Source organism: Odocoileus virginianus, chromosome 13 (genome assembly GCF_023699985.2).
Source record: "Odocoileus virginianus isolate 20LAN1187 ecotype Illinois chromosome 13, Ovbor_1.2, whole genome shotgun sequence".
In the NCBI taxonomy this organism is placed as follows: Eukaryota; Metazoa; Chordata; class Mammalia; order Artiodactyla; family Cervidae; genus Odocoileus; species Odocoileus virginianus.
In genome coordinates this window covers 28,608,979-28,632,706 of record NC_069686.1, presented here as the reverse complement: position 1 = coordinate 28,632,706, position 23,728 = coordinate 28,608,979, and the positions used below count along the sequence as shown (strand labels likewise).

Sequence of the window (23,728 nt, the reverse complement as noted above, 5' to 3'; positions counted from 1 at the left end):
ACTTATAAAGATGTTCTGTTTAATATAAAAATTCCATCTTACATCTTTAAACATTATGAAACTTGGTTTATTAGTTGCTGATTCTTATACAATGGGAATACCAGAATGCCTGACCTGCCTCTTGAGAAATCTGTGTGCAGGTCAGGAAGGAACAGTTAGAACTGGACATGGAACAACAGACTGGTGCCAAATAGGGAAAAGAGTATGTCAAGGTTGTATACTGTTACCCTGCTTATTTAACTTATATGCAGAGTACATCATGAGAAACACTGGGCTGGATGAAGCACAAGATGGAATCAAGATTGCCAGGAGAAATATCAATAACCTCAGATATACAGATGACACCACCCTTATGGCAGAAAGTAAACAACTAAAGAGCCTCTTGATGAAAGTGAAAGAGGAGACCAAAAAAGTTGGCTTAAAACTCAACATTCAGAAAAGTAAGATCATGGCATCTGGTCCCATCACTTCATGGCAAATAGATGGGGAAACTGGAAACAGTAACAATTTTGGGGGGGGGGGGGCCTCCAAAATCGCTGCAGATGGCGACTGGAGCCATGAAATTAAGACGCTTGCTCCTTGGAAGAAAAGTTATGACCAACCTAGACAGCATATTAAAAAGCAGAGACATTACTTTGCCAACAAAGGCCCACATAGTCAAGGCTATGGTTTTTCCAGTAGTCACTTATAGATGTGAGAGCTGAGCTATAAAGAAAACTGAGTGCCAAAGAATTAATGCTTTTGAACTGTGGTGTTGGAAAAGACTCTTGAGAATCCCTTGGACAGCAAGGAGATCCAACCAGTCCATCCTAAAGGAAATCAGTCCTGAATATTCATTGGAAGGACTGATGCTGAAGCTGAAACTCCGTAACTCTGGCCACCTGATGCAAAGAACTGACTCATTTGAAATCAAGACTCTGATGCTGGGAAAGATTGAAGGCAGGAGGAGAAGGGGATGACAGAAGATGAGCTGGTTGGATGGCATCACTGACTTGATGGACGTAAGTTTGAGTCAACTCCAGGAGCTGGTGATGGACAGGAAGGCCTGGTGTGCTGCAGTCCATGGGGTCGCAAAGAGTCAGACACAACTAAGCAACTGAACTGAACTGATACAAAGCACAGTATTAAATAAAACTCATCTGTTTGTCCAAAACTGTACACGTATGCTTCATTCATCTGTAGTTATCTCATTTCAAAAATTAATTTTTAGTTTCAGGAAGATAAATATAATTAAGTTTAGGAAGAGTAGTGTTATTTAGCTGTTTGTATTTTTATCAGCTGACAGTTCTATTTTAGGTAGAGGATTTTTCTGGGTGGGGGTGGTGGGTAAATGGGTAGAAAAAAAGAACTACATTTCAGAATGACTCATAGTTTCCATAAAAAGCCGTATCAACTTTCTTTCTGATTGGAAGGTAATTCTCCACATAGTGTTTAAACACACTTTTACAACATCATGTCCTGGCAATCTTTTCAAGGATGTTTGCAAACTTCCTTGGAAGCTAGCTAACCTCCTAGTCAAAGGGCAGGTTTGTGTTCTAAGACCTACAAAGATAATGTTTTCTTCTCGGACTACTTGGCTAGCAGTCCCCTTATCATACTGGGGGGGGGATTATAAATTCAGGGTTCCTCAGCTATGACACTATCACAAATTGCCTGCACAAGACTTAAGGGCAGAGGGGAACCAATCTGAGCATGAAGCTCATGCTGCTTGCTGTCCCTTGAGTAACAAACTGTTTACATCTATTTGGATTCACTGACCGTTATCTATGAAAGTGTGGGAAAAGTCAACCCAGCAACTGCCTGCATCTTAAGGGACGTCCTTCCTATGGGATTCACCGAAACCAAATTGAAGATTTTTAAAATAATTTTTTTTAAAAAATCACAACACATTTATAATTAGTGATCATCTCATTTAAAGGGGTAATATATTACATGTAATAAGAATATAAAGGTATTTCATAGTCTAAAAAAACATCCATTTATTTTCCTGTCAAAAGTAATATACATGTGTGCTAATATTTAGAATGCTTATTAGTAGAGAGTGTGAAGGGAAGTGAAAGTTGCTCAGTCATGTCTGACTCTTTGTGACTCCATGGACTATACAGTCCAGAATTCTCCAGAATACTGTAGTGGGTAGCCTTTCTCTCCTCCAGGGGATCTTCCCAACCCAGGGATCAAACCCAGGTCTTGCACATTGCAAGTAAATTCTTTACCAGCTGAGCCACAAGGGAAGCCCAAGAATACTGGAACAGGTAGCCTATCCCCTTTTCCAGCAAATCTTCCCCAACCAGGAATTGACCCAGGGTCTCCTGCATTGCAGGCAGATTCTTTACCAACTATCAGGGAATCCTCATAAGAGTCTGTAGAAACCCTATTTCAAAACATACTATAAAACAAAAGGTTAAATTGTGTGTTATCCTGCCCAATTTTAATGTTGTTTAAAAATGCCCTAATTTACCAGCAGTTACCAAATCATATCCACAGAACTTAGCCCGAGGAAAACACCTCCTTTTGTGATTGGGGGTTGGAAGTCAGTGTTATTAAACTTAACTGCTCAGAAAGAAAAGACCCTTCCAGGTGAGGGCTAGCAAACCCTCAGTGGGAGTTAATGGGCGCTATTTCGTTATATTTGCTGTAACTCTGAAAAGGCATCTGGCTCTTAGTAAACGACAAATTAAATAGGCCATCAACTCTGTCCCCCTTATCCACCCCTTCCCAATGCTGGAAATGCTGCATAATTGAATTGATGGTGCCAAGACACAAATAATCATTAAATATACAAAATTCCAAAAACCATCAAGAAAACAAAAGTAACTGAGTTCCAGAGTAGGGGATGGGACATAGTTTAAAGCAGAGATTTGTATACACAAATGGAAGAAATACCTTTCTACTAGTAGCCCTCTTTCCCCCCAACTTTGTCCTGTAAATACCATTGCCAAAGCAGCAATGCCAGCACCAGCTGGAGGCAGGGCAACAGGAAAGCACTACTGCCTGGAGCTAACCAACTGTCACAGCCCATGAGGCTGGTCACAGAGTGACCTCTGTAGTGCCCTGAGACAGAACAGGATCAACAGCTGGTCTCTTGGAGAAAAAAACATTGAATTCTTCATTATTTAAAAATTAATTTTATTAAACAAATTCTGACTAGAATGATCAAGAGAAAACAAGACATAAAAAGGAACACAAGGATTTTTTAAAGGATTTGGAAAAGATGATGATAGAAGCAATGTAATTTTTACATTTCTCTGAATCCCTTCATGAAAAGCAACATGACTAGATAGCAAAATCAAAGTCCACGGGCATTTACAACAAAACAAGGTAGCAAAGTATCTTCATGAGCCCCACAACATATTAATAAGTGGGAGAAGATAAACCACCAACATCCATAAGATCTGTAATTGATATCAGTGTGGAACCAACAGGACATCTGATAGGCCTGAAAAAAGGAGACCTCAAAATGCCCCACAAGTAATCACTGCAAAGTGGGGAGGTCAATTTAAGAGCAGTTGCTGGTCTGGAAGGGTAGGTCCACTCCAAAAGACTGAGTGCACAGGCCCACACATTTAAAAGGTCAATTTCACATAAGTTGTATATACAGAAAAAGTGATAAATGTTTTATTACTTAATAGTATATGCAGTTAGGCAATGAGAGAAAATCTACATAAGGAAATATTACGAGGAACTGAAACATGAAACTTCCAAATCTAAGTGTGTTAGGACAGCTGGTGCATAAGGTTTTAAAAAGCATTTAACATAATAATTTGATATTATAATTTTTAAATAAAAAATGATAAAAATGTCTGATGTGCTTTCATGGTTTCTTGGAAAGACAAGAGCAAAAGGAAGAGGGACCTCTTGGAAAAATCTCATTCCCAATTAAGAATCTATGATTGATAATTAGTTGAATATAAGGGTAAGAACTGACACAATATACAACAGTTCCTTGTCATCTGTCATTCCATGCTTTTACCATTATATCATCTACAGCAATTCCACACTCCAAGATAGGTAGCAATTTACAATATCCTGGAGGCCTAGGTATAAACAGAGGCCACACTGCAGTGAAAGTCACGTGGCTAGTCAATGGACTTACTGCTTGCCTAGTATCACATCTCAGACTTTCTTGCTCTTCATCTTTCATACTTTATGCCTTTTGGTTGCAATATTAAAGGCTTCAGTAGAGTTCACAAATTCATGGACTCACAAACATCTTAAGACATATCTCTTTTAGTATCAAGGATCTCTTATACAAGGACATTCTTGATGCAAATATAGTAATACATATAGGGAGTTATTTTCTACCTAAAACTGTCTCTATTTTCATTAACACAATCCCAGAAAAGAACTATTACTTTAGGATAAAAGCAACAGATTCCAACAGATACTCAAATCTACAGCAAGTTCCTTTACTGTACATGTACAAAAGGTTCACTGAAAAAAGACGTGATAGACTGTTTGACTCCTTAAAAATAATTTTTAAGTGTCAGACATAATAGATAATATCACTTTGTTTCCTAACACTCCAATCAATACACTTTACTGCAAAATTAACTTTCTTTGTATGATGCTGCTGCTGCTAAGTCACTTTAGTTATGTCCGACTCTGTGTGTGACCCCATGGACGGCAGCCCATGAGGCTCTTCTGTCCCTGGGATTCTCCAGGCAAGAATACTGGAGTGGGTTGCCATTTCCTTCTCCAATGCATGCATGCATGCAAAGTCGCTTCAGTCATGTCCAACTCTGTGAGACCCTATGGATAATAGCCCAACAGGCTCCTCTGTCCATGGGATTCTCTAGGCAAGAATATTGGAGTGAGTTACCATTTCCTTCTCCATCTTTGTATGATGAATGTTGAACAAATTCATATTTTTTCACATTCAAGTAGGAACCACTTTAACAGTTGTACCACAAATGCAAATGCAAGTAAAATAGTTATGCATCACAAGAGTAAAATTCATTGTTGCATACTCAATTTGCCTCTTAAAACACTTTTTTCTAGACTCAATTCCAATTCTCTATTACTCCAATTAACTGTTCTGAGGAAGAGTCTGCTTTTTTCTTAAAGCTCAAGACTAACAGAAATTCACTGTAGCTTAAAGTAGCACCTGTAGAAGATTAATGTTAGCTTCTTGATCCTTTGAAAAACTAAAATACTTTAAATGATGCAGAAAAAAATTAATCTATTTACTTACTAATTTATCCTGTAAGTTGTTGAATTCACTAACTTTCCAAATCTTAAACACAAACACAAAGCCAATTCCTTACTTTAGAGAGTATGCAACATTTGTTTCCATTTACAATAATGGTCTTCCTAATTCAGCTTTTAGACCACAGAAATTAAATTACATTTCAATTTTAGCTTGAGCCTGATAGTTGCAAAACTTATTTAATTGAACTAAAATTATCATAACTACTAAGCCCGAGACTCACCTTTTCAAAAATTATTTCAGGCCATTGACTGAATCCTGTATGAATTTCTTATACTTTATTTATCTGGCTATCACAGAACAGAATTCTATTCCTATTAATTGTTTCTACTATGCTCTCTTATGTTTTGCAACATTCTTTGTTGAAACCTAAAATTATTATTTTATATTGTCATGTGCTTCTCTGTGATAACATATTGTTAAATTTTACTGTGAGAAAGGAATGAGAAGATTCTAAATTCACCAGAACTTTCAGGAAGAAAGAGTAAATTACAAATTATAAAGGAAATAAGTTACCAGAGATACAAAAACAACTTTCACAGTATGGTCTGAGTACAAAACCATCTGATTCTAAGTGTTTTCACAAAATCATCATTCTGTTAACTTTTTAAAAAGCTTCCAAGACATTTAAATAGGTACACATATTGTAATTAATGTGTAATGAACATATACACCTATACTTTAAAATGGTTTTCTGTAACAACACTTTTTTGTTATTTGACTCATTAACAATAAATTCCCTATGGACATCCTATTTCCTATGCTTACTTATTAATTTTAAGATTTTACTATCGCATACAAATAATAATGTCAGGGGACACTATTAGAACACAACACTAGGACTTCAAACTGTTTTTGATAAGGATGTAGTATTCAGAACACATGAACAACTCTTACAATTCCACAATAAACAGACAAACCAATTTTAAAGGGGGAAAATCCAAAGAAGATATATAACCAATAAGCACTTGAAACTATGCTCCATATCATTAGGTAAATGTAAATCAAAACCACAATGAAATACCACTTCACATCTATTGAACACCTATAATCAAGAAGATAGCTAGAAAACAGTGTTGACAAAGAGGTGAAGAAATTGGAAACCTCACACATTGCTTGTGGGAATGTAAAATAGTACAGCTGCTTTGGAAAACAGCCTGGCAGTTCCTCAAAATAGTAAATAGTAAAAAAAATTCTTTTAATCATATACCCAAGGCATATGAAAAGACACACAAAAACTCATACATACATATTCATAGCAACATTATTGATAATAGCCAAAAAATAGAAACAACCCAAATGTCCCAAATGTCCATCAATTGATGCATGAATAAACAAAATGTGTTTCAGCCATACAATGGAGTATTATTCAGCCATAAAAAGGAATGAAGTACTTGTACATACAAAAACCCTGAGGTTAAATAAAAGAAACCATATACAAAAGGCCACATGTTGTTTAGTTTCACTTACAAAAAATGTCCAAAATAGATAAATCTTATTTCTACAAGAGATAGATTAGTGGTTGCCAAAGGCTTGAATGAGAAATGAATGGGGTTCTTTGGGGAAAACAAAAATGTTCTGAAATTATATAGTGGTGGTTATACAATTCTATGAGTATATGAAAACCCACCGAATTACACAGTTAAAAAAATGACTTGTACACTGAAAATTACAAAGCACTTTTGAAACAAATTAAGAAGATCTGAATAAACAGAAAAATATCCTATGCTTATGGATTAGAAGAATCAATACTGTTTAACATGACAGTAATCTCCAGTTTGATATATAAATAGGTAACAAGCACATGGAAAACTGTTCAACATCACTAGACATCAGAAAAATGCATATCAAAACCACAATGAGGGGCTTCCTTAGTGGTCTGGTAGTTAAGAATCTGCCTACCAATGCAGGGGACACAGTTTGATTGCTGGTCTGGGAAGATCCCACATGCCACAAGGCAACTAAGCCCATGTGCCACAACTACTGAAGCCTGAGTACCCTAGAACCCATCCTCTGCAACAGGAGAAGCCACTGCGGTAAGAAGCCCGGGCACTGCAACTAGAGAGCAGTCCCTGCGCAGGGCAGCTAGGAAAGCCTGTGTGCAGCCAACAAGGACCTAGTACAGCCAAAAATAAATCATTTTTTTTAAAGAAAGAGATTACTTTAAAAAAAGAAAAAAGCACAGTTGCTTTAGAAAACAATCCTGGCAGTTCTTCAAATGCAAGCATAGAGCTACCATAAGACCCACCAATTCCACTCAAACAAGTTTTATATTTTTGATGCTGTTTGTATCTAGACTCCATCAATTCTCAAACACACAACATTTCTAGGACTAGGGGCGGGATAGAAAAGAGTACAGGAGCTGATGGACTATTTGTCATCTTAAGAGTCAGATGCTTTTTCAGAGTTAAAGCATATATAGTCAAATAATGCCCGTTACACACACCGAGGGTTTAGCTGGTAAGGGTGTCTTTTCTTTCTAAGTGATGAAATTTAATAACACTCAGTCCCAGCCCCCAATCACAAAAGACTATGTCTTCTTCTGGTTAAGTTCTGTGGATATAAATCAGTAACATCCAAGAAAACTGAAAATAGATGCCCACATAAAACTTGTACATGATAATGTTCAAAGTAGCATAATTTAAAAAACATTAAAAATGAGAACAATCTAAATTCAATCAACTGATGTATGGATGAGTAAAAGGTGATAACTCATATAATGAAATATTATTCAGCTATAAAAATGAAGTACTAATATATACTACAACATTTATGAATCTTTGAGAACATGCTAAGCAAAAGAGGCCAGACACAGAAGGTCTTGACATTATATGAAATGTCAAGAATAGGCAAATCCTTAGGGACAAAAAGTAATTAGTGGTTGCCAGGAGCTAGAGAGAAAGGAAATAGGAATGACTGCTAATGGGCATGCGGTTTCTTTCTGAAGTGGTAAAATTGTTCTAGAATTACACTTGCGATGGTTGTACATCTGAATAGTATACTAGAGTCACTTATTATACTACTGTACACTTTTAAAAGGGTGAATTATATTGCAACTTAAAAAACACATGTTTTTAAAATTAGTTACATGGTGGCTTTAATTACCTAAAAAATAGTATGTGACATTTCTTTTCTATAATCTACTAAAAACATACTCTCCTTTATACAAAAGCATATTCCAGAATAACTAATGTGCTAGAATAAGAATACTAAGAGGAAACCATTAATGCAATTAAAACCAATCTCAGTAAATTATTAAAAGTTATTTTTAAGACTTTCTTTCACTAGTCTTACCTATTTTCAAATCATCAGCTAGACTTTCTTTTGTAAGATTCAGTAATTCTCTTCCATCAATGTTATTCATTTTGAAAATATCAACGAGGTCTTCTAAACCTTCGGCACAAAGCCAGTTTGAGACATCATCCTCTGACCAATTTTCAGTAAACTGCTTTGGGTGATCTTGGATCTTTGCTTAAAAAACAAATAAAAGAACACTCAAACAAAAAGGTAAGTGAAATAATAAGCAAAAGTATATCCTTTATCAAGATTCTCTTGTGTGTGTGCTACATGGCTTCAGTCATGTCTAACTCTTCGCAACCCTGTGGACTGTAGTCCTCTAGGCTCCTCTGTCCAAGGGACTCTCTGGGCAAGAATACTAGAGTGGGTTGCCATGTCCTCCTCCAGGGGAACTTCCAGACCCAAGAACTGAACCCACATCTCTCTAAGTCTCCTGCATTGGCAGGTGGGTTCTTTACCCCAGCACCACCTGGGAAGCCCAATATAAAGATTCTCACTTTGTACTAAAAAGTAAACAAAATGTTCTTAAATCTGTGTTTTCTACTTTAACATCTTTTAAAAAATTTTTTTAAATCAAATACTACATATAATTAAAGCATTATTTAATTAAATGCTACTCTTTTGGAGCTTTTTCACTCCAGAAAAAGTTTAACATTATATAAAACTGGCATCAGCAGAAGTATTGTATTTGATCTGTCATCTGCATATCAGCACCACTAGTTAGCTAATTTTGACAGTGATAAAAATAAAACTTCTAAATTGTGTCAGTGCTGCTTAATGAAACAAAATGAAACCACTAGGACAAAACAATGATTTCTACTTTGTCCTAGGCTATATTTTTTAATATCTGAAAAGTCAGTACAGAGTATAAATAAAGAGCTTACAAAACTATGGGAGGTATGATGTAACTGAGCATTCACCCAAAAGCATTTACCAACAGTTTTAACATAGACGACTGGGTTAACTTTAACACTGGGTTCTCTAAAATTACTTTTAAATTATATTAACTTGGATGTATGCTTTATATTGAAAAAAGCAACATGTATAATTTGTCAAAAAACCACTGAATTTCTGATTTTAATGGTGAATGGTGGTGGTATTGTTAAACATGATATCCTTACTAACCTTGGCAAAGTGTTTCCGTATCAAATTGCCAGATGTTCACTGTTTTGTCCATTGAACCAGTAGCAAGTAAAAGGATATTGGGTGCAAAGGCACAAGTTGTGACATACCTAGTTAATAAAAACAACTATTATATATCCTTAGACCAATTTTTAAATTACATTAATACAAAGCAAGGTTAAAAGTTCAGACCTGGTGTGCTGAGTCAGGGTGTGAAGTATATTCTCAGTGTTCTGAAAAAATAACAGAACAAACAGCTTTATATTTACTCAGGCAAGAGTAAAGTTACTAACAAAGACTTGCTTGACCTGAATGGCTTATATACTCTATGTATTCCAATATTATTGAGTCATTAATATAAGCTGAAACTTATCCAATGAATAGAGAATAGCATTTATAATAATATCATCAAGTACTTATTTTATTCTTTCTCAATTATTACTACTGCTGTCTGCTAAAAATTTTAGATTAATATAGTCCTGGCTGATTTGTCTTAACAGTAACCATGAAATAATTTGTTTTTTGTTATGGCATTTGACCTGTACCCACTGCAGACCAGTGAGTAGAAATTAATCACTTCAATTCTGAGTGCACTTGGCTGGCCAGCCAGTATCTAGATGTATTTAACTGAGACTCATACATATTTTATGGAGGAAATTTAATGTTTTAGCTGTTTCTGTGAAACTTTTCATGAAAACTTTCTGAGAAATAGTAAGGATCTGCTTCACCTCAATTGAGTACTCTTCCCCATTTCCTGCCAGAACTCTCAGTGATTGGAACTTCCAAGAGCAGAACTAGCTTATTAGCTTCCTTACTTGCCACACACTCCTTTGATGATTCACATCTCTATTTCATTTGCTGGCATAGTTACAACCTAAATTCGACCACTGTAAGGGTCCACTCAACACTGATTTCTCTCGGAGAATATTTTCACAGTATATTAAACATTCATTTTCTTCCACCCGGTATTTAGTCACATGCATCTACCAAAGAGTCCCATTTCTCCAAATCCATTATAACCTACTCTTCCTTATACTAGTCTCTAAACTCAGCTGCAACTCTAAAGCAGTGGGTCACTTTTGGCTTTCAGCTGGGCGCTACCAAAACCCTCCAATATGTAGTAACGAACTATTAGAAATGATACCTAAAAGTATAGTCTTACCCTCCAGTAAATAATCCTTTGTTGTTATGAAAACCTGGTGTAAGAGTTTAAGAATAATTGATTTAAAGTGATGTTTTGGATACTGGTGCTCTTTAAATTGGTATTTTCTTTTATCAGATTAAATATCTGTCTATCTTAAAACCATTGTTGAAATATTTCAGGGCTTGACCCAGAACCAATACCTTACTTACATAACTATTTAAGTATGTACATATTATCTTTTTAGGCACCCTAAACAAAAAAATATATACACACATTTTCCTTATCCTGCCTAACTCAACTTGAAATTCAGCAGCCTAACAAGCAAGCACAATTTACAAAGATCACACAAGATGTGAAGTACTTACAGTATCATACACTATAACTGACTTATCCACTGATCTTTAAGAGAAGAAAAAAGGATAATGGGTGAAAAGTGCTACAAAAATGAAGTACAGTATTTGTATATTTAAATCATTTTAATAACTTTTTAAGAAAAGGCTGAAATTTTGATATGCACACATTCAGAATGGAGTCTGTTTTTCATTGTATAAACTTATTTTAAAAAACTATATACACATACCAAATTTATCAGAAAATTATAAACTTTATTAAGCATCAGCACATGTTATTTATACTATGCAGCCCTAAACAGAGTAAGCATTTATAATGAATAAATAAGACACAATTTCATATGATGTTAATAACTCAAAGGGAAAAACCACTACAAGGGAAACCTATCAGTTGCTACTTGATTTTTATTCTGGATAGCATTGTTCTTTATTATTAATATGGCTATGCCTTAATTACTAGTCAATATGTATGTGACTCATTTTTTAAAACTGTAATTCTAAGCTTTATTTAGACCCTACATGATTTCTTTCAATACTATAAAAATTAAAACATCTATCTGGGATTAATTCTAGTGGTGAAAAAAATTATCATACAAAGAAAAATGCAACAGCCTAACAAATTACATAATCAAAACCAACAGACAAACGTGTTTGTACGTGATATTTTCCCCCCTTTGGATACAGTTGTTATGCCACCATATGTAGAAAGTGAGAAAATATAACAAGTGAAAAAAATAAATAAATAAAATAAAATAAAAAAGAAAATATAACAAGTGTTACCGCTCTGTACAATTTTAACAGCACTTTTATTATTAAAAGTAGCTGATTATAGTCTGACCACAGGAGTCACACCTATTATAAGGCTTAAAATTTCTTTGAAAATTCCTTATTTAGTAGTCTCTACAGCATTGGTAATGGATTTTGACAATAGAATCTTTGTCATAAGTTCAAAATAGAAATTAGACTTTGTTCAAACATAAAATGAAACACAAGTGAGAAAGCATACAGATGCATTCTGGATGGTAAAAAACAGAATTAGAGCATTAAATGCTAAATCAAAAAACAGCCAAAAAACACTGAAAATATTAGCAGCTAATATACATAGCCAGACATGAGTTATAGACACTCTTGTGCACGTGTGAGCTAAGAAACTTTAGTTGCATCCAACTCTTTGAGACTCTATGGACCATAGCCTACCAGTCTCCTCTGCCCATGGGCTTCTCCAGCAAGAATACTGTAGTGGGTTGCCATTTTCTTCTCCACGGGATCTTCCTGAGCCAGGGATCAAACCTGTGTCTCTGACATTTCCTGCACTGGTAGGCAGGTTCTTTACCACTAGCACCACCTGGGAAGCCCCATAGACACACTTTATTTAGTCCTAAATTCTTCACAGTATAAGGTATTATCACTGGAATATCTGAAATTCTTAGGGAAAACTTTCTTACTTCTTACCATCCTTAAACAGATAGGAAATTCTATTTTCTGAGATTACCACTAGTGCAATTAAAACTAACTTATCCCAATGATGTATATCACTTGAGAAGCTAGATCATCAGTAAATGATCCTGTAGGCAACAGATAGACAAGACACCATAAAAATGAAACAGGTCCACTTGCTGATGAGGTATAAAAATGAACCTGAGAAGCAAAAGGCCAAGCATGAAGAACTCTTTGAGTCTACAGAATCTGAACAAGGAGAACAGAGATTATGGGCAGAGACCTGCAGACCCCTAAGAGACTAAAAGGATTTTAAACTCACCTCCTATTCAAAAGAGGTGTAATGAAATTTGATAACTGATTAGATTTGGAGGGAAGGAAATTACTATTAGGGAAAAATAAATAGTTTTCAGTTTTTGAGATCTGGGTTTCAAAGACAAAGAAAATAATTATAACCACTATAAACAGACATAAAATACTTTGAAATTACTAAATATAAAACCTCAAAGTATTCCCTGAATAGAACCTGCACCAATATCAAATAAATGCTCTGAATATTTGGTGCCCCATTTTATACATATCCTGCCTGCTATATTTAACCCTTCCCCTTTGCTACATAAAACGCTTTCAGTGATTCCACCACAATCTGCCCTGTCACCTTGACCCCACTTTCTCCCTTACAGAGGGTGCATTAGTTGCCAAGTCTCATTACTCCTTTCCCACCACTTTATGGCACTCTAAAACTTCAACTCTGCTCACAGAAGAGTACTGCTGCTGCTGCTAAGTCGCTTCAGTTGTGTCCGACTCTATATGATCCCATAGATGGCAGCCCACCAGGCTCCCCAGTCCCTGGGATTCTCCAGGCAAGAACACCAGAGTGGGTTGCCATTTCCTTCTCCAATGCAGGAAAGTGAAGTTGCTCAGTCGTGTCCGACTCTCAGCGACCCCATGGACTGCAGCCCACCAGGCCCCTCCATCCATGGGATTTTCCAGGCAAGAGTACTGGAGTGGGGACAGAAGAGTTCAAGAGAAACTAAAGAACAAACAAACAGATATGAATCACTAAAAGGAATCAACAGTAGAATAACTGAGACAGAAGAAAGGACAAATAATCTAGAGGACATAATGGTGGAAATCACTGTCACAGAATATAGAAAAAAGAATGAAAAGAAATGAAGACAGCCTAAGAGACCTCTGGGACAACACTAAATGCACCAACATTCGCATTATAGGGGTCCAGGAGTAGAAGAGAGAAAGAAAGGACGTGAGGAATTATTTGAAGAGGTAATAGCTGGAAACTTCTGAACATGGGAAAGGAAGTAGTCAACCAAGTCCAGGGAGGACAGAGTCCCAGGAAGGATAAACCCAAGGAGGAACACACCGAGATACATAGTAATAAAAGTGACAAAAATTAAAGACAGAAAATATTAAAAGCAACAAGGGAAAAAATGACAACATACAAGGGAACTCCCATTAAGCTATCAGCTGATTTCTCAACAGAAACTCTACAAACCAGAAGGGAATGGCATGATATATTTAAAGAGATGAAAGGGAAGAACCTACAACCAAGAATACTCTACCCAGCAAGACTCTCCTTCAGCTTTGATGGAGAAATCAAAAGCTTTCCAAACAAGCAAAGTTAAGAGAATTCATGACCACAAATCAGCTTTACAACAAATGATAAAGGACCCTTTCTAGACAGGAGACAAGAGAAGGAAAAGACCTACAGAAAGTAAACCCAAAACAATTAAGAAAATGGTAACAGGATCATACATATCAATAATTATCTAACAAGTAAATGGATTAAATGAACCAAAAGACACAGACTGGCTGGGTGGATGAAAACATGTGCATATATGTACACTTACCACTTACCCCCTGAATTGTGTGTAATTATTTTATATAGTTAGGTTAATCATGTTCCCATTATGGCTTGCAACTGTACTTTTAACTTTTATCTGGCTATTGATTTGTGAAAACTGACAAACATCTTTTACTGTTGTGATTATGTAACTATTTACTCACTTAATACCATTGTATCATGATTGGCCAATAGAAAAATAATAGACCTCTATCTCACCTAAGTTGGATCTAATAGAAAAACCTGTAATCACTTTTTAAAATCTAGACACATATTAGAATTACCTTGAAATTTTTTTAAAAATACAAATGCTCAGGTATTGCTTTTCTCCAAAGCTTCAGATGATACTAATGAGCAGTCATGTTTAAAAACAACTGGACTATATGATAATCTTTTACTTTTATCTAGTTTGTTTCAATTTTTCTATTTCACATTCAGTGCTCTCATTTCATTTAGTTTATGTTCTCAATTTCTCCATCTCTTTTTTCATGTTCTTTCTCCAGCCTTCATCAAGTATAGTAGAAAAGCTTTTGTATACATATAAATATGTATAATATAAATATTTTAGAAAACTTATGAATTTTTGCCTAACTAAAAATATTATGACATTTTGATTCCACTTGTCTGACTTAGTGTGAATAGAATGGCAGATTTCTAATTAAAAATAGATATGCAAAAAAAATAGATATGCAACAAAAATTTACTGTATAGTATAGGGAACTAGAGTCAATATCTTGTAGTAACCTATGATGGAAAATAATTTCAAAAATAATATATGTGTTTTGTATAACTGAATCACCTTTCTGTGAACCTGAAACATTGTAAGTCAACTATACTTCAATAAAATATATTTTAAAAAAAGATTAGTATTCAAAATACATGTCACAACATAGAGTCCACTTTGCTATTAAAGGGCTACAAATCTGTTCCTGAGCTTCTTCAATAGCAATTCAAAAAAGGAAACACCATCTGTTATACAGTTTAAGATAGAAACACAAACCCAATGCTCGAGAAAGGGACATCAGTTGTTTAGACTGACAACTATAGGAATTATTTCCCCCAAGGTCTTTACAGAGATGATTCCATGAAACATAATCCCCAAAACTCATCCTGAATGAACATGGTAAGTTTCAAACAGTCGTTTCATAATGCCCCTCAATATAGATCAACAGCTAAAGCTTAACCCAGAAAAAGCGGAAGTCAGAAAATCAGGGGGTAAACTAATGTTATATGTTATACACATGCCCAATGCTCTGGATTACAAAAAATAATATGTAAAAATAATTGGGAAAAGAGTACATCAAGGATGTTCATTGTCACCCTGTTTATTTAATTTATATGCAGAATGCATCATGCAAAATGCCAGCCTGGATGAATCACATGCTGGAATCAAGATTGCAGGGAGAAATATCAACAACCTCAGATATGCAAATGATACCACTCTAATGGCAAAAAGCAAAGAGAAACTTAAACAGCCTCTTGATGAAAGTGAAAGAGTGAAAAAGTTGGCTTAAAACTCAACATTCAAAAAACTAAGGTCATGGCATCCAGTCCCATCATTCCACGGCAAATAGATGGGGAAACAAATGCAAACAGTGACAGATTTTATTTTCTTGGGCTCCAAAGTCACTAGTGCAAATGGTGACTTCAGCCATGAAATTAAAAGATGCTTGCTCTTTGGAAGAAAATTTATGACAAACTAGACAGCATATTAAAAAAAACATAGACATCACTTTGCCAACAAAGTTCCATACAGTCAAAGCTACGGTTTTTCCATTAGTCATGTACAGATTTAACAGTTGGATAATAAAGAAGGCTGAGCACCAAAGAATTGATGCTTTCAAACTGTGGTGCTAAAGAAGACTCTTGAGAGTCCCTTGGACTGCAAGGAGATCAAACCAGTCTACCCTAAAGGAACTCAACTTTGAATATTCATTGGAAGGACTGATACCAAAGCTGAAGCTCCAACACTGTGGCCACCTGATGTGAAGAACCGACTCGCTGGATAAGTCCCTGATGCTGGGAAAGATTAAGGGCAGGAGGAGAAGGAAGCAACAGAAGATGAGATGGTTGGATGGCATCACTGACACAATGTACATGAATCTGAGCAAGCTCCAGGAGATAGTGAAGGACAGGGAAGGCTGGCGAGCTGCATTCACTGGGGTCACAAAGAGTCAGAAACGACTTAAGAGACTGAGCAACAACATCATTGGAACATATATTTAATATACCTAAACTGAGAAATTATTGTGCCCCAAATATAAGCAATAAATGCTTTGCCTGCATTTTCTTAGTTAAGTTTCATAACAATCTTATGAGGAAAGTATTTAATCTTCCCCATTTTATAATTTAGAAAAATGAAGCTGAGAGAAGATATGGAACTAGATTTGTTCAAGGTTGCACTGCTAGTACATGGCAGAGCTGGGATTAAAACTCAGTACCCATGTTTCTGGATTTTACACTTCCTAGATCATCTCCTATGAATGTATTAAAACTGATCCATACTGAGTACATACCTTGACAGTTTCAGCCTAAAAATTTATAAAATAGATGGCATGGTTATTCAGATTTCACTACTGTTTTTATGACTTTTTCAAGTCATGTAATATTTGATAACCCTCATGACAAACAAACTCTAATGTGGACTCTGTCCAGCTAACTAACTTGTTCAACAGTTTTTTTTAACAATGCTGTAGAGTACAAAGAAATAAATGACTATTTGAGTTTTTGAAAAGGTGACCTTAAGCTTTCTCAGGATAGTCACTGCTGAGTGAGAGAGGGTGGTTGTTAAGCTACCACTAATTTCTGACAATAAAACTCTGTCCTCTACATTTATAAAAGAAAAAAACATAAATAAGCATCTTGTTGAGAAGAGGGGAACATTTACTTCCCACTCTTTCGGGAATAAGATTTCTGGTCTGTATTCTCCCTTCTTTGCTTAGCAGCAAAGGAATGACATGTGACTGTAAAGTCTGGGGAAGACAGTGGGCCATGTGGCTCAGCCTCTCCTGGATTTTCTTTTTTTCTGATCTGCCCTTGCAGGGGAAGTCTGAGGTGGTACATGCCACCCAAGAGCAGGTAAGTAAGTTGACTGCAGTTCTACAGTCCTGTTACCTCGTGTATCTACCCAGTATTTCTCTCTCATTAGTTTTCAACTCAAGAAGAAAAAGTGAAAGTGAATCACACTCAATCGTGTCCAACTCTTGCGACCCCATGGACTACAGCAGCCTACTAGGCTCCTCTGTCCATGGGATTTTCCAGGCAAGGGAACTGGAGCGGGTTGCCATTTCCTTCTCCAGGGGATCTTCCCAACCCAGGAACTGAACCCGGGTCTCCTGCACTGCAGGCAGATGCTTTACCATCTGAGTCACCAGGGAAGCCACCAGGAAGTGTGTCTACCCAGTATTTCTCTCTCATTAGTTTTCAACTCAAGAAGAAAAAAGGGTGTTATTTTTGAACTCAACTTTTAACAATGATGGCCATTCTCAAACTGATTTCCAAAGAATCCTAACAACTAGAACAGAATTTTTGTAGAGGCAGCCTCTATTTGGATTACAAAGACAGATTCTTCCTGCTGGAATAGAAGCTAATTCATAAAATATTAATTTTATCTGGCTGGATCAAGAGAAGTAAGCAGGAAACAAAATACAAATTCTGCTAAGGGGCTAGAGGAAAATTAACAGAGAAGAGATGTGGAGGAAGATGGAGGGAAAAAGTTCCTACACATTTTGCTCAATGACATATGATTTCATCATAGCCCTGAGAGCTAATGAAATGTGTGAAACAGATATGAGAATCTATGTACTTTCCACTAATCCAATATTGAAGAGATATTCATAAATGTAAAAGAGTGCCTTTTACACTTTTCTATGTTTGGTTTTATTTCTCCTAAGGAAAAATGATCTGTTAATATGCAATGAGTTTATTATTGTTGTTGTTAAATTAAAAATGTTTTAGAATCTCTTTAGCTTTATTTTCTGTAAATAGCAATATATGTAACCCTTACACATTGAGCAAAAGCTCTCTGGAGGAGCCCTCAATAACTTAAAGAGTGTCAAGGAATCCTAAAACCAAAAAGCAATGAGAACTACTGTCCTAAATGATGATTCAATGTCTTTACTTCACCCATTTTCCACAGCCAAGAAATGTGTGTTAGACATGCTTTAAAAGTTTCAATAGTTCTCCTAAATCTACTACATGAAATGATAATGATATCCTCTATTGTCTCTTCCCTGGTGACTGAGCTGGTAAAGAATCTGCCTGCAATGCGGGAGACCAGGGTTCAATCCCTAGATTGGGAAGATCCCCTGAAGAAGGGAAAGGCTACCCACACCAGTTTTCTGGCCTGAAGAATTCCATGGACTATATAGTCCATGGGGTTGCAAAGAGTCGGACATGACTGAGAGACTCTCATTATCAACTCTACAACCTATTTTTCCAGCTTCATTTTCCCTTACTCCTCTTTATCATACATTTTAATCTACTCAGAAATTTCCTGCCTTTTGCAATGTCTTTTCTGTTTCACAAGTCTCTAATATCTGTATATACAAATTCTATACTGCTTTTTACATGGTCATGCCAAATCTATATCCTATACAACTTCCTTAGTACACTTTCTGTCCTACAATCCTATTCTGTTTATTTTTTTCTTGCTAGTCACTTATATTCCCATGTATTTTTATCCTAATTGCTTTTTTCCACTGACTCCCTCTTTTATCATATGTATCCATTCTATCGTACCAATGACTTTTAGTCACAAATGAAATCTATCATTGACCAGTTAACTGGTTATCTATCCATTAATCAAGTATGATTTAAACATCTCTCAATTCTCCTAAAAACTAAATGTTTATAATTCACTAATTTACATTTTCAACCCATTCACCTGCTTATATATTTATCCAAGTAAACTAAACTAAAAACATCCAGAATAATATTTAAATGTGGCCTAGAACAGCACCAAATTCCAAAAGCACTTAATGGAAAAGTCCACTTACCCAGAATGACTTGGGAAAGGTACATTATTCTAGTTGATATAATGGGTTAATTAAAATTCACATATATAGGGCTTCACTGGTGGTCCAGTGGTTAAGAATCCACCTTGCAAAGCAGGGGACACCGGTTTGAGATCAGAAAGATCCCACATGCTGTGGAGCAACTAAACCTGTATGCTGCAACTACCGAAGCCCTCACATCCCAGAGCCTGTATTTTGAAACAAGAGCAGCCACTGCTATGAGAAGCCCCGTGCACCGTAACTAGACAGCAGCTCCCACTTGCCAAAATTAGAGAAAGCCGACACGCAGCAATGAAGCACAGCCAAAAATCAAAAACAAATTTTTAAAAGATTCATATATGTACACAAGTTAATAAGAAACAGGAATGCTATAAAATGAACTTAACACAGAAACATTATTGTTCATCACTTGACACTTCTGTAATTCAGAGGGTAAGGGCACATTAGGATCTTGCAGTGTTGTCACTATGAACATCAAAAATCAGAATAGAGAAGTAAAACAACTTCAAGGACACAAACATTGTCTTATACTTCCTTTTATGTGCTCCATTGCAACTGGCAGAGAACTGGGCATATAAGAAAGTCATAAACACTTGAATTTCATACATAACCAATTTGTTATTAACTTAAGAGAGAATGCATAATGTATCTTCCAAAACAGTAAGAGGAAATCCAACTTTGCAGTAATTTCAATCCTAGGCTGAAGGAGAATTTTTAAAACTACTTTTTGATGATGAACTATCAACATTTTCACGAGTTTTTCACATGTAAAATAATGGCAATGTATCTAATTAGGTGGCTGATTGTCAAGGATTAGAACACATGGAGGAAAGAATTATCAGGCTTGGTCCAGAATACTTCAAGTACAGGTTAGAAGCTTAAATATTTTGGCTGGAGCCAAAACTGCTGTGAAGAGACACAAATGAGGGTTTGAATGCTATGGCCTGTGTGATCAAACTGGAAAGATCTGAATAATGCTACTGTGTACTAAACAAACAGCTTCACAAATTAACACTTTGAAAAATAAAAGCCAAGATTAGAATTTTCAACAGAGACCTAAAAATCATAACTGACATGGCATAACTGAAAAATAACCAAATAAAAATTCGAGAATCAAAAAATAACCAAAAATTAAGAGTTCTTCAATGGACCACCTTAATAGCACATTGGACAAAACTAAGGAGTGAATCAGTAAAGATGAAACCATTCAGAACAAAGCTCAAGAAAAAGAATAAAAAAATATAGAAGAGAGAACAAGAGACAAGTTTACAGTGAGAAGGTATTATGTGCATTTAGAGTCCCAGAATTAGAAAGAAAAGGACAGAGGCAATACTGGAAGAGATAGTAAGAATTTCTCCCCTAAGTGATAAAATAGTCTACAAGTTTAAGAAGTTTATTAAATTCTAAGCAAACTAAGCAAAAAGAAACCCAAATCTAGATACAAAGTAAATGTGCAGAAAACTGCAAGATAAAATGTGTGAGCAGCCAGTGAAAAAAATAGGAATTACATCCAAAAAGCTACAGTTAGAATAAAACTGACTTCCCTATAGCAATACACAAAAACAGTATGTCCTAAGTTGTATTTATTCCAACAAAGCAAGACTGGTTTAATATGTATAAACCAGATTTATAAAAATCAGCATAATTTATGACACTAATAGGATAAAGAAAAATCATATGATCTCAAAAGATGCATGAAAAATCATTTGATGAACTGTAATACCTAATAATGAAAAAAAATCTTACAAATTGGAAGAAACAGAAGAGTTAATAAAGCTTATCTCCTAAAACCTACAATGATCACACTTAATGAAAGCTTTCCCTCTGCAAAATAGGTCAAACAAGGCTGGCTATATCACTATTTTCATCATCCTGGCAGTGTTAGCCAGTTCAGCAAAGTGAAGTGACATCAAAGTCATTCAGTTGCGTCCGATTCGTTGCAACCCCATGGACTATACGGTCCACGGAATTCTCTAGGCCAGAAAACTGGAGTGGGTAGCTTTTCCCTTCTCTAGGGGATCTTCTCAACCCAGGGATCAAACCCAGGTCTCCCACACTGCAGGTGGATTCTTTACCAGCTGACCCACAAGGGAAGGCAAGAATCATAAAGGAAGAGACAAAAAACATCATTAACACAGGATATGATCTTAGATATAAAAAATTCAAAATTAGAATCTTCACAGAAAACTCAATTGCCTTTCCATATATATTTTTTCCCTATATTAGCCACATCTTTTATAATAGCAACAAAAAAGAGCCAGGACTAAATCTAACAAAAGATGAGGAAGATCTCTATGAAAGTGAAAGTGAAGTTGCTCAGTTGTGTCCGACTCTCTGTGATCCCATGGACTGTAGCCTACCAGGCTTCTCTGTCCATGGTATTCTCCAGGCAAGAATACTGGAGTGGGTTGCCATTTCCTTCTCCAGGGGATCTTCCCGACCAAGGGATCGAACCTGGGTCTCCCGCATTGCAGGCAGATGCTTTAACCTCTGAGCCACCAGGGAAGCCCCAAGGTCTCTATAGAGGACGACAAATAAATTATCTTCTACTGAGAGATATTATCGAGAGAAATCAAAAGCAAGTGAAAAAATACGCTACATTCATGGAGTGGAGACTCAATACCATAAAAGATCTCCCCAGATTTATCAGACTGAATACAATCCCAGTCAAACTCCAAACAGGTTTTTTTGTGTAGAGGGAGGAACTGGAGAGATAGTATGATAAGCTAACTCTAAAACTCACATGAAAGTGTCAAATGTCAGGAAAAGGCAAGTTATAAAGCCTCAGAATAACAGAATGATATTAGAGCAAGGATAAACAGAACAGAATAATAGGCTGTGAAAAAGACCCACCCATATATGATCACTGATTTCTGACAAGGTGGCATATTAAAATGGTGAAGAAAAGATTATCTTTTCACTTTGTACTGGGACAACTGGATACCCTTATGGAAAGAAATGAAATTGGATTCCTATCACATACCATTGGAGGAGGAAATGGCAACCCACTCCAGTAGTCTTACCTGGAGAATCCCATGGACAGAGGAGCCTGGCAGGCTGCTGTCCACGGGATCACAAAGAGTTAGACATGACTGAAGCACCTGAGCACAACCACTTCACATCCCATACACATCAGATTCACTCAACCACTAGGAAAACAAACGTAATATTAAGTAAAGGAAGCCAGACACAAAGTAATTCATATTGTGTGATTGGTTTTAGGTCAATTTAAAAGGAAGAGGCAATGCAGCACATGACCTAAGGCTCTGTCATCAGAAAGCAGACTTGGAAGAGGAGGAATTCGAGGGAAATCAGCACTGTTTTATTTATTGACCTGAGTAAGCAGCTGCAAGTTTGCAGTACAGTGATTTATCAAGCCATTCTCTTACATTTTATGTACTTTTCTGTAAGTCTATTGTATTTCATACCTAAACGGTTTTAGGGAATTAAAAAGCTTACCCTGAAACTAGCATCTGCCCATCATGGGAAAAAGCACAAGCCAGAACAGGAGCACAGTGTCCAGTCAGTGTACTTTTATATTTTAATTCAAAACCTGCAAATAACAAGGTGAGAAAAGTTAGAAAGCTGATTGTGTTTAGAATTTATTTCTAAGTAAAAACTATTTTATTTGTTCAATAAAATCTTGGAATGTTTAAAGGACACAAAGATGGGAAAAAAAAAATCCTCACGCAACTCAAGTATCGGAATGCACTGTAATTAAGTGGTTTCAGAAGTTCAGTAATGGGTAAAGAAAATGGTGGGGTCAGCAAACACTAGACAGAGGGGATTAAAATCAAATTATTTTTAAATTTAAAAATTCTAAACTCAAAATTTTAAATGAATCAAAATTTTAAACTATACTTCAATCTTGGTTTCTTAAACACACACACACACCATACACCAACTGCCCAAATGCCTAAAAAGAATCAAATGCCTGTAGTTTTAAATATCTAGATTAAGATATCTTCTCACTTCATAAATTAAAAATAGTAATTTATGTATCTTAAAACTCTAATATAGCCTATAAAATCCCAACAAAGTATGGTAGCAGTAAAAATGCTTTTTATGCCTTCTATAATTACTGAAAAGGAATATCACAACTCTTTCAAAGATAATTGCAAAACAACTGAAGATTTAATAAAATAAACTTGCAATAAGGTTCTACAAATTGGTCACATTCTCAAGTATAAGACCCATTTGTCTTATCTACTCCTCCCTACAAACAAGCAATTAAGATTAGGTGCAAATAATGCTACATGTTTTATTAAAAGGCTCTAACTACACATTTATAAACTG

The 23,728-nt window shown here is 35.8% G+C and overlaps 1 protein-coding gene across 10 annotated transcripts in view; it reads right to left on the bottom strand.

The window, feature by feature from the left end:
• The window catches only part of WDSUB1 (WD repeat, sterile alpha motif and U-box domain containing 1), a 68,011-nt gene that overhangs the window by 28,064 nt on the left and 16,219 nt on the right, over nucleotides 1–23,728 (bottom strand). For all 10 annotated transcript variants that reach the window (XM_020880383.2, XM_020880388.2, XM_070476154.1 and 7 more), the window contains 5 exons: nucleotides 22,892–22,985; nucleotides 11,135–11,168; nucleotides 9,818–9,858; nucleotides 9,629–9,735; nucleotides 8,501–8,677 (listed from right to left, as the gene is read on the bottom strand). In XM_020880383.2, the coding sequence (XP_020736042.1) occupies nucleotides 8,501–8,677; nucleotides 9,629–9,735; nucleotides 9,818–9,858; nucleotides 11,135–11,168; nucleotides 22,892–22,985 (453 nt within the window). The remainder of the gene's footprint in view (nucleotides 1–8,500; nucleotides 8,678–9,628; nucleotides 9,736–9,817; nucleotides 9,859–11,134; nucleotides 11,169–22,891; nucleotides 22,986–23,728) is intronic.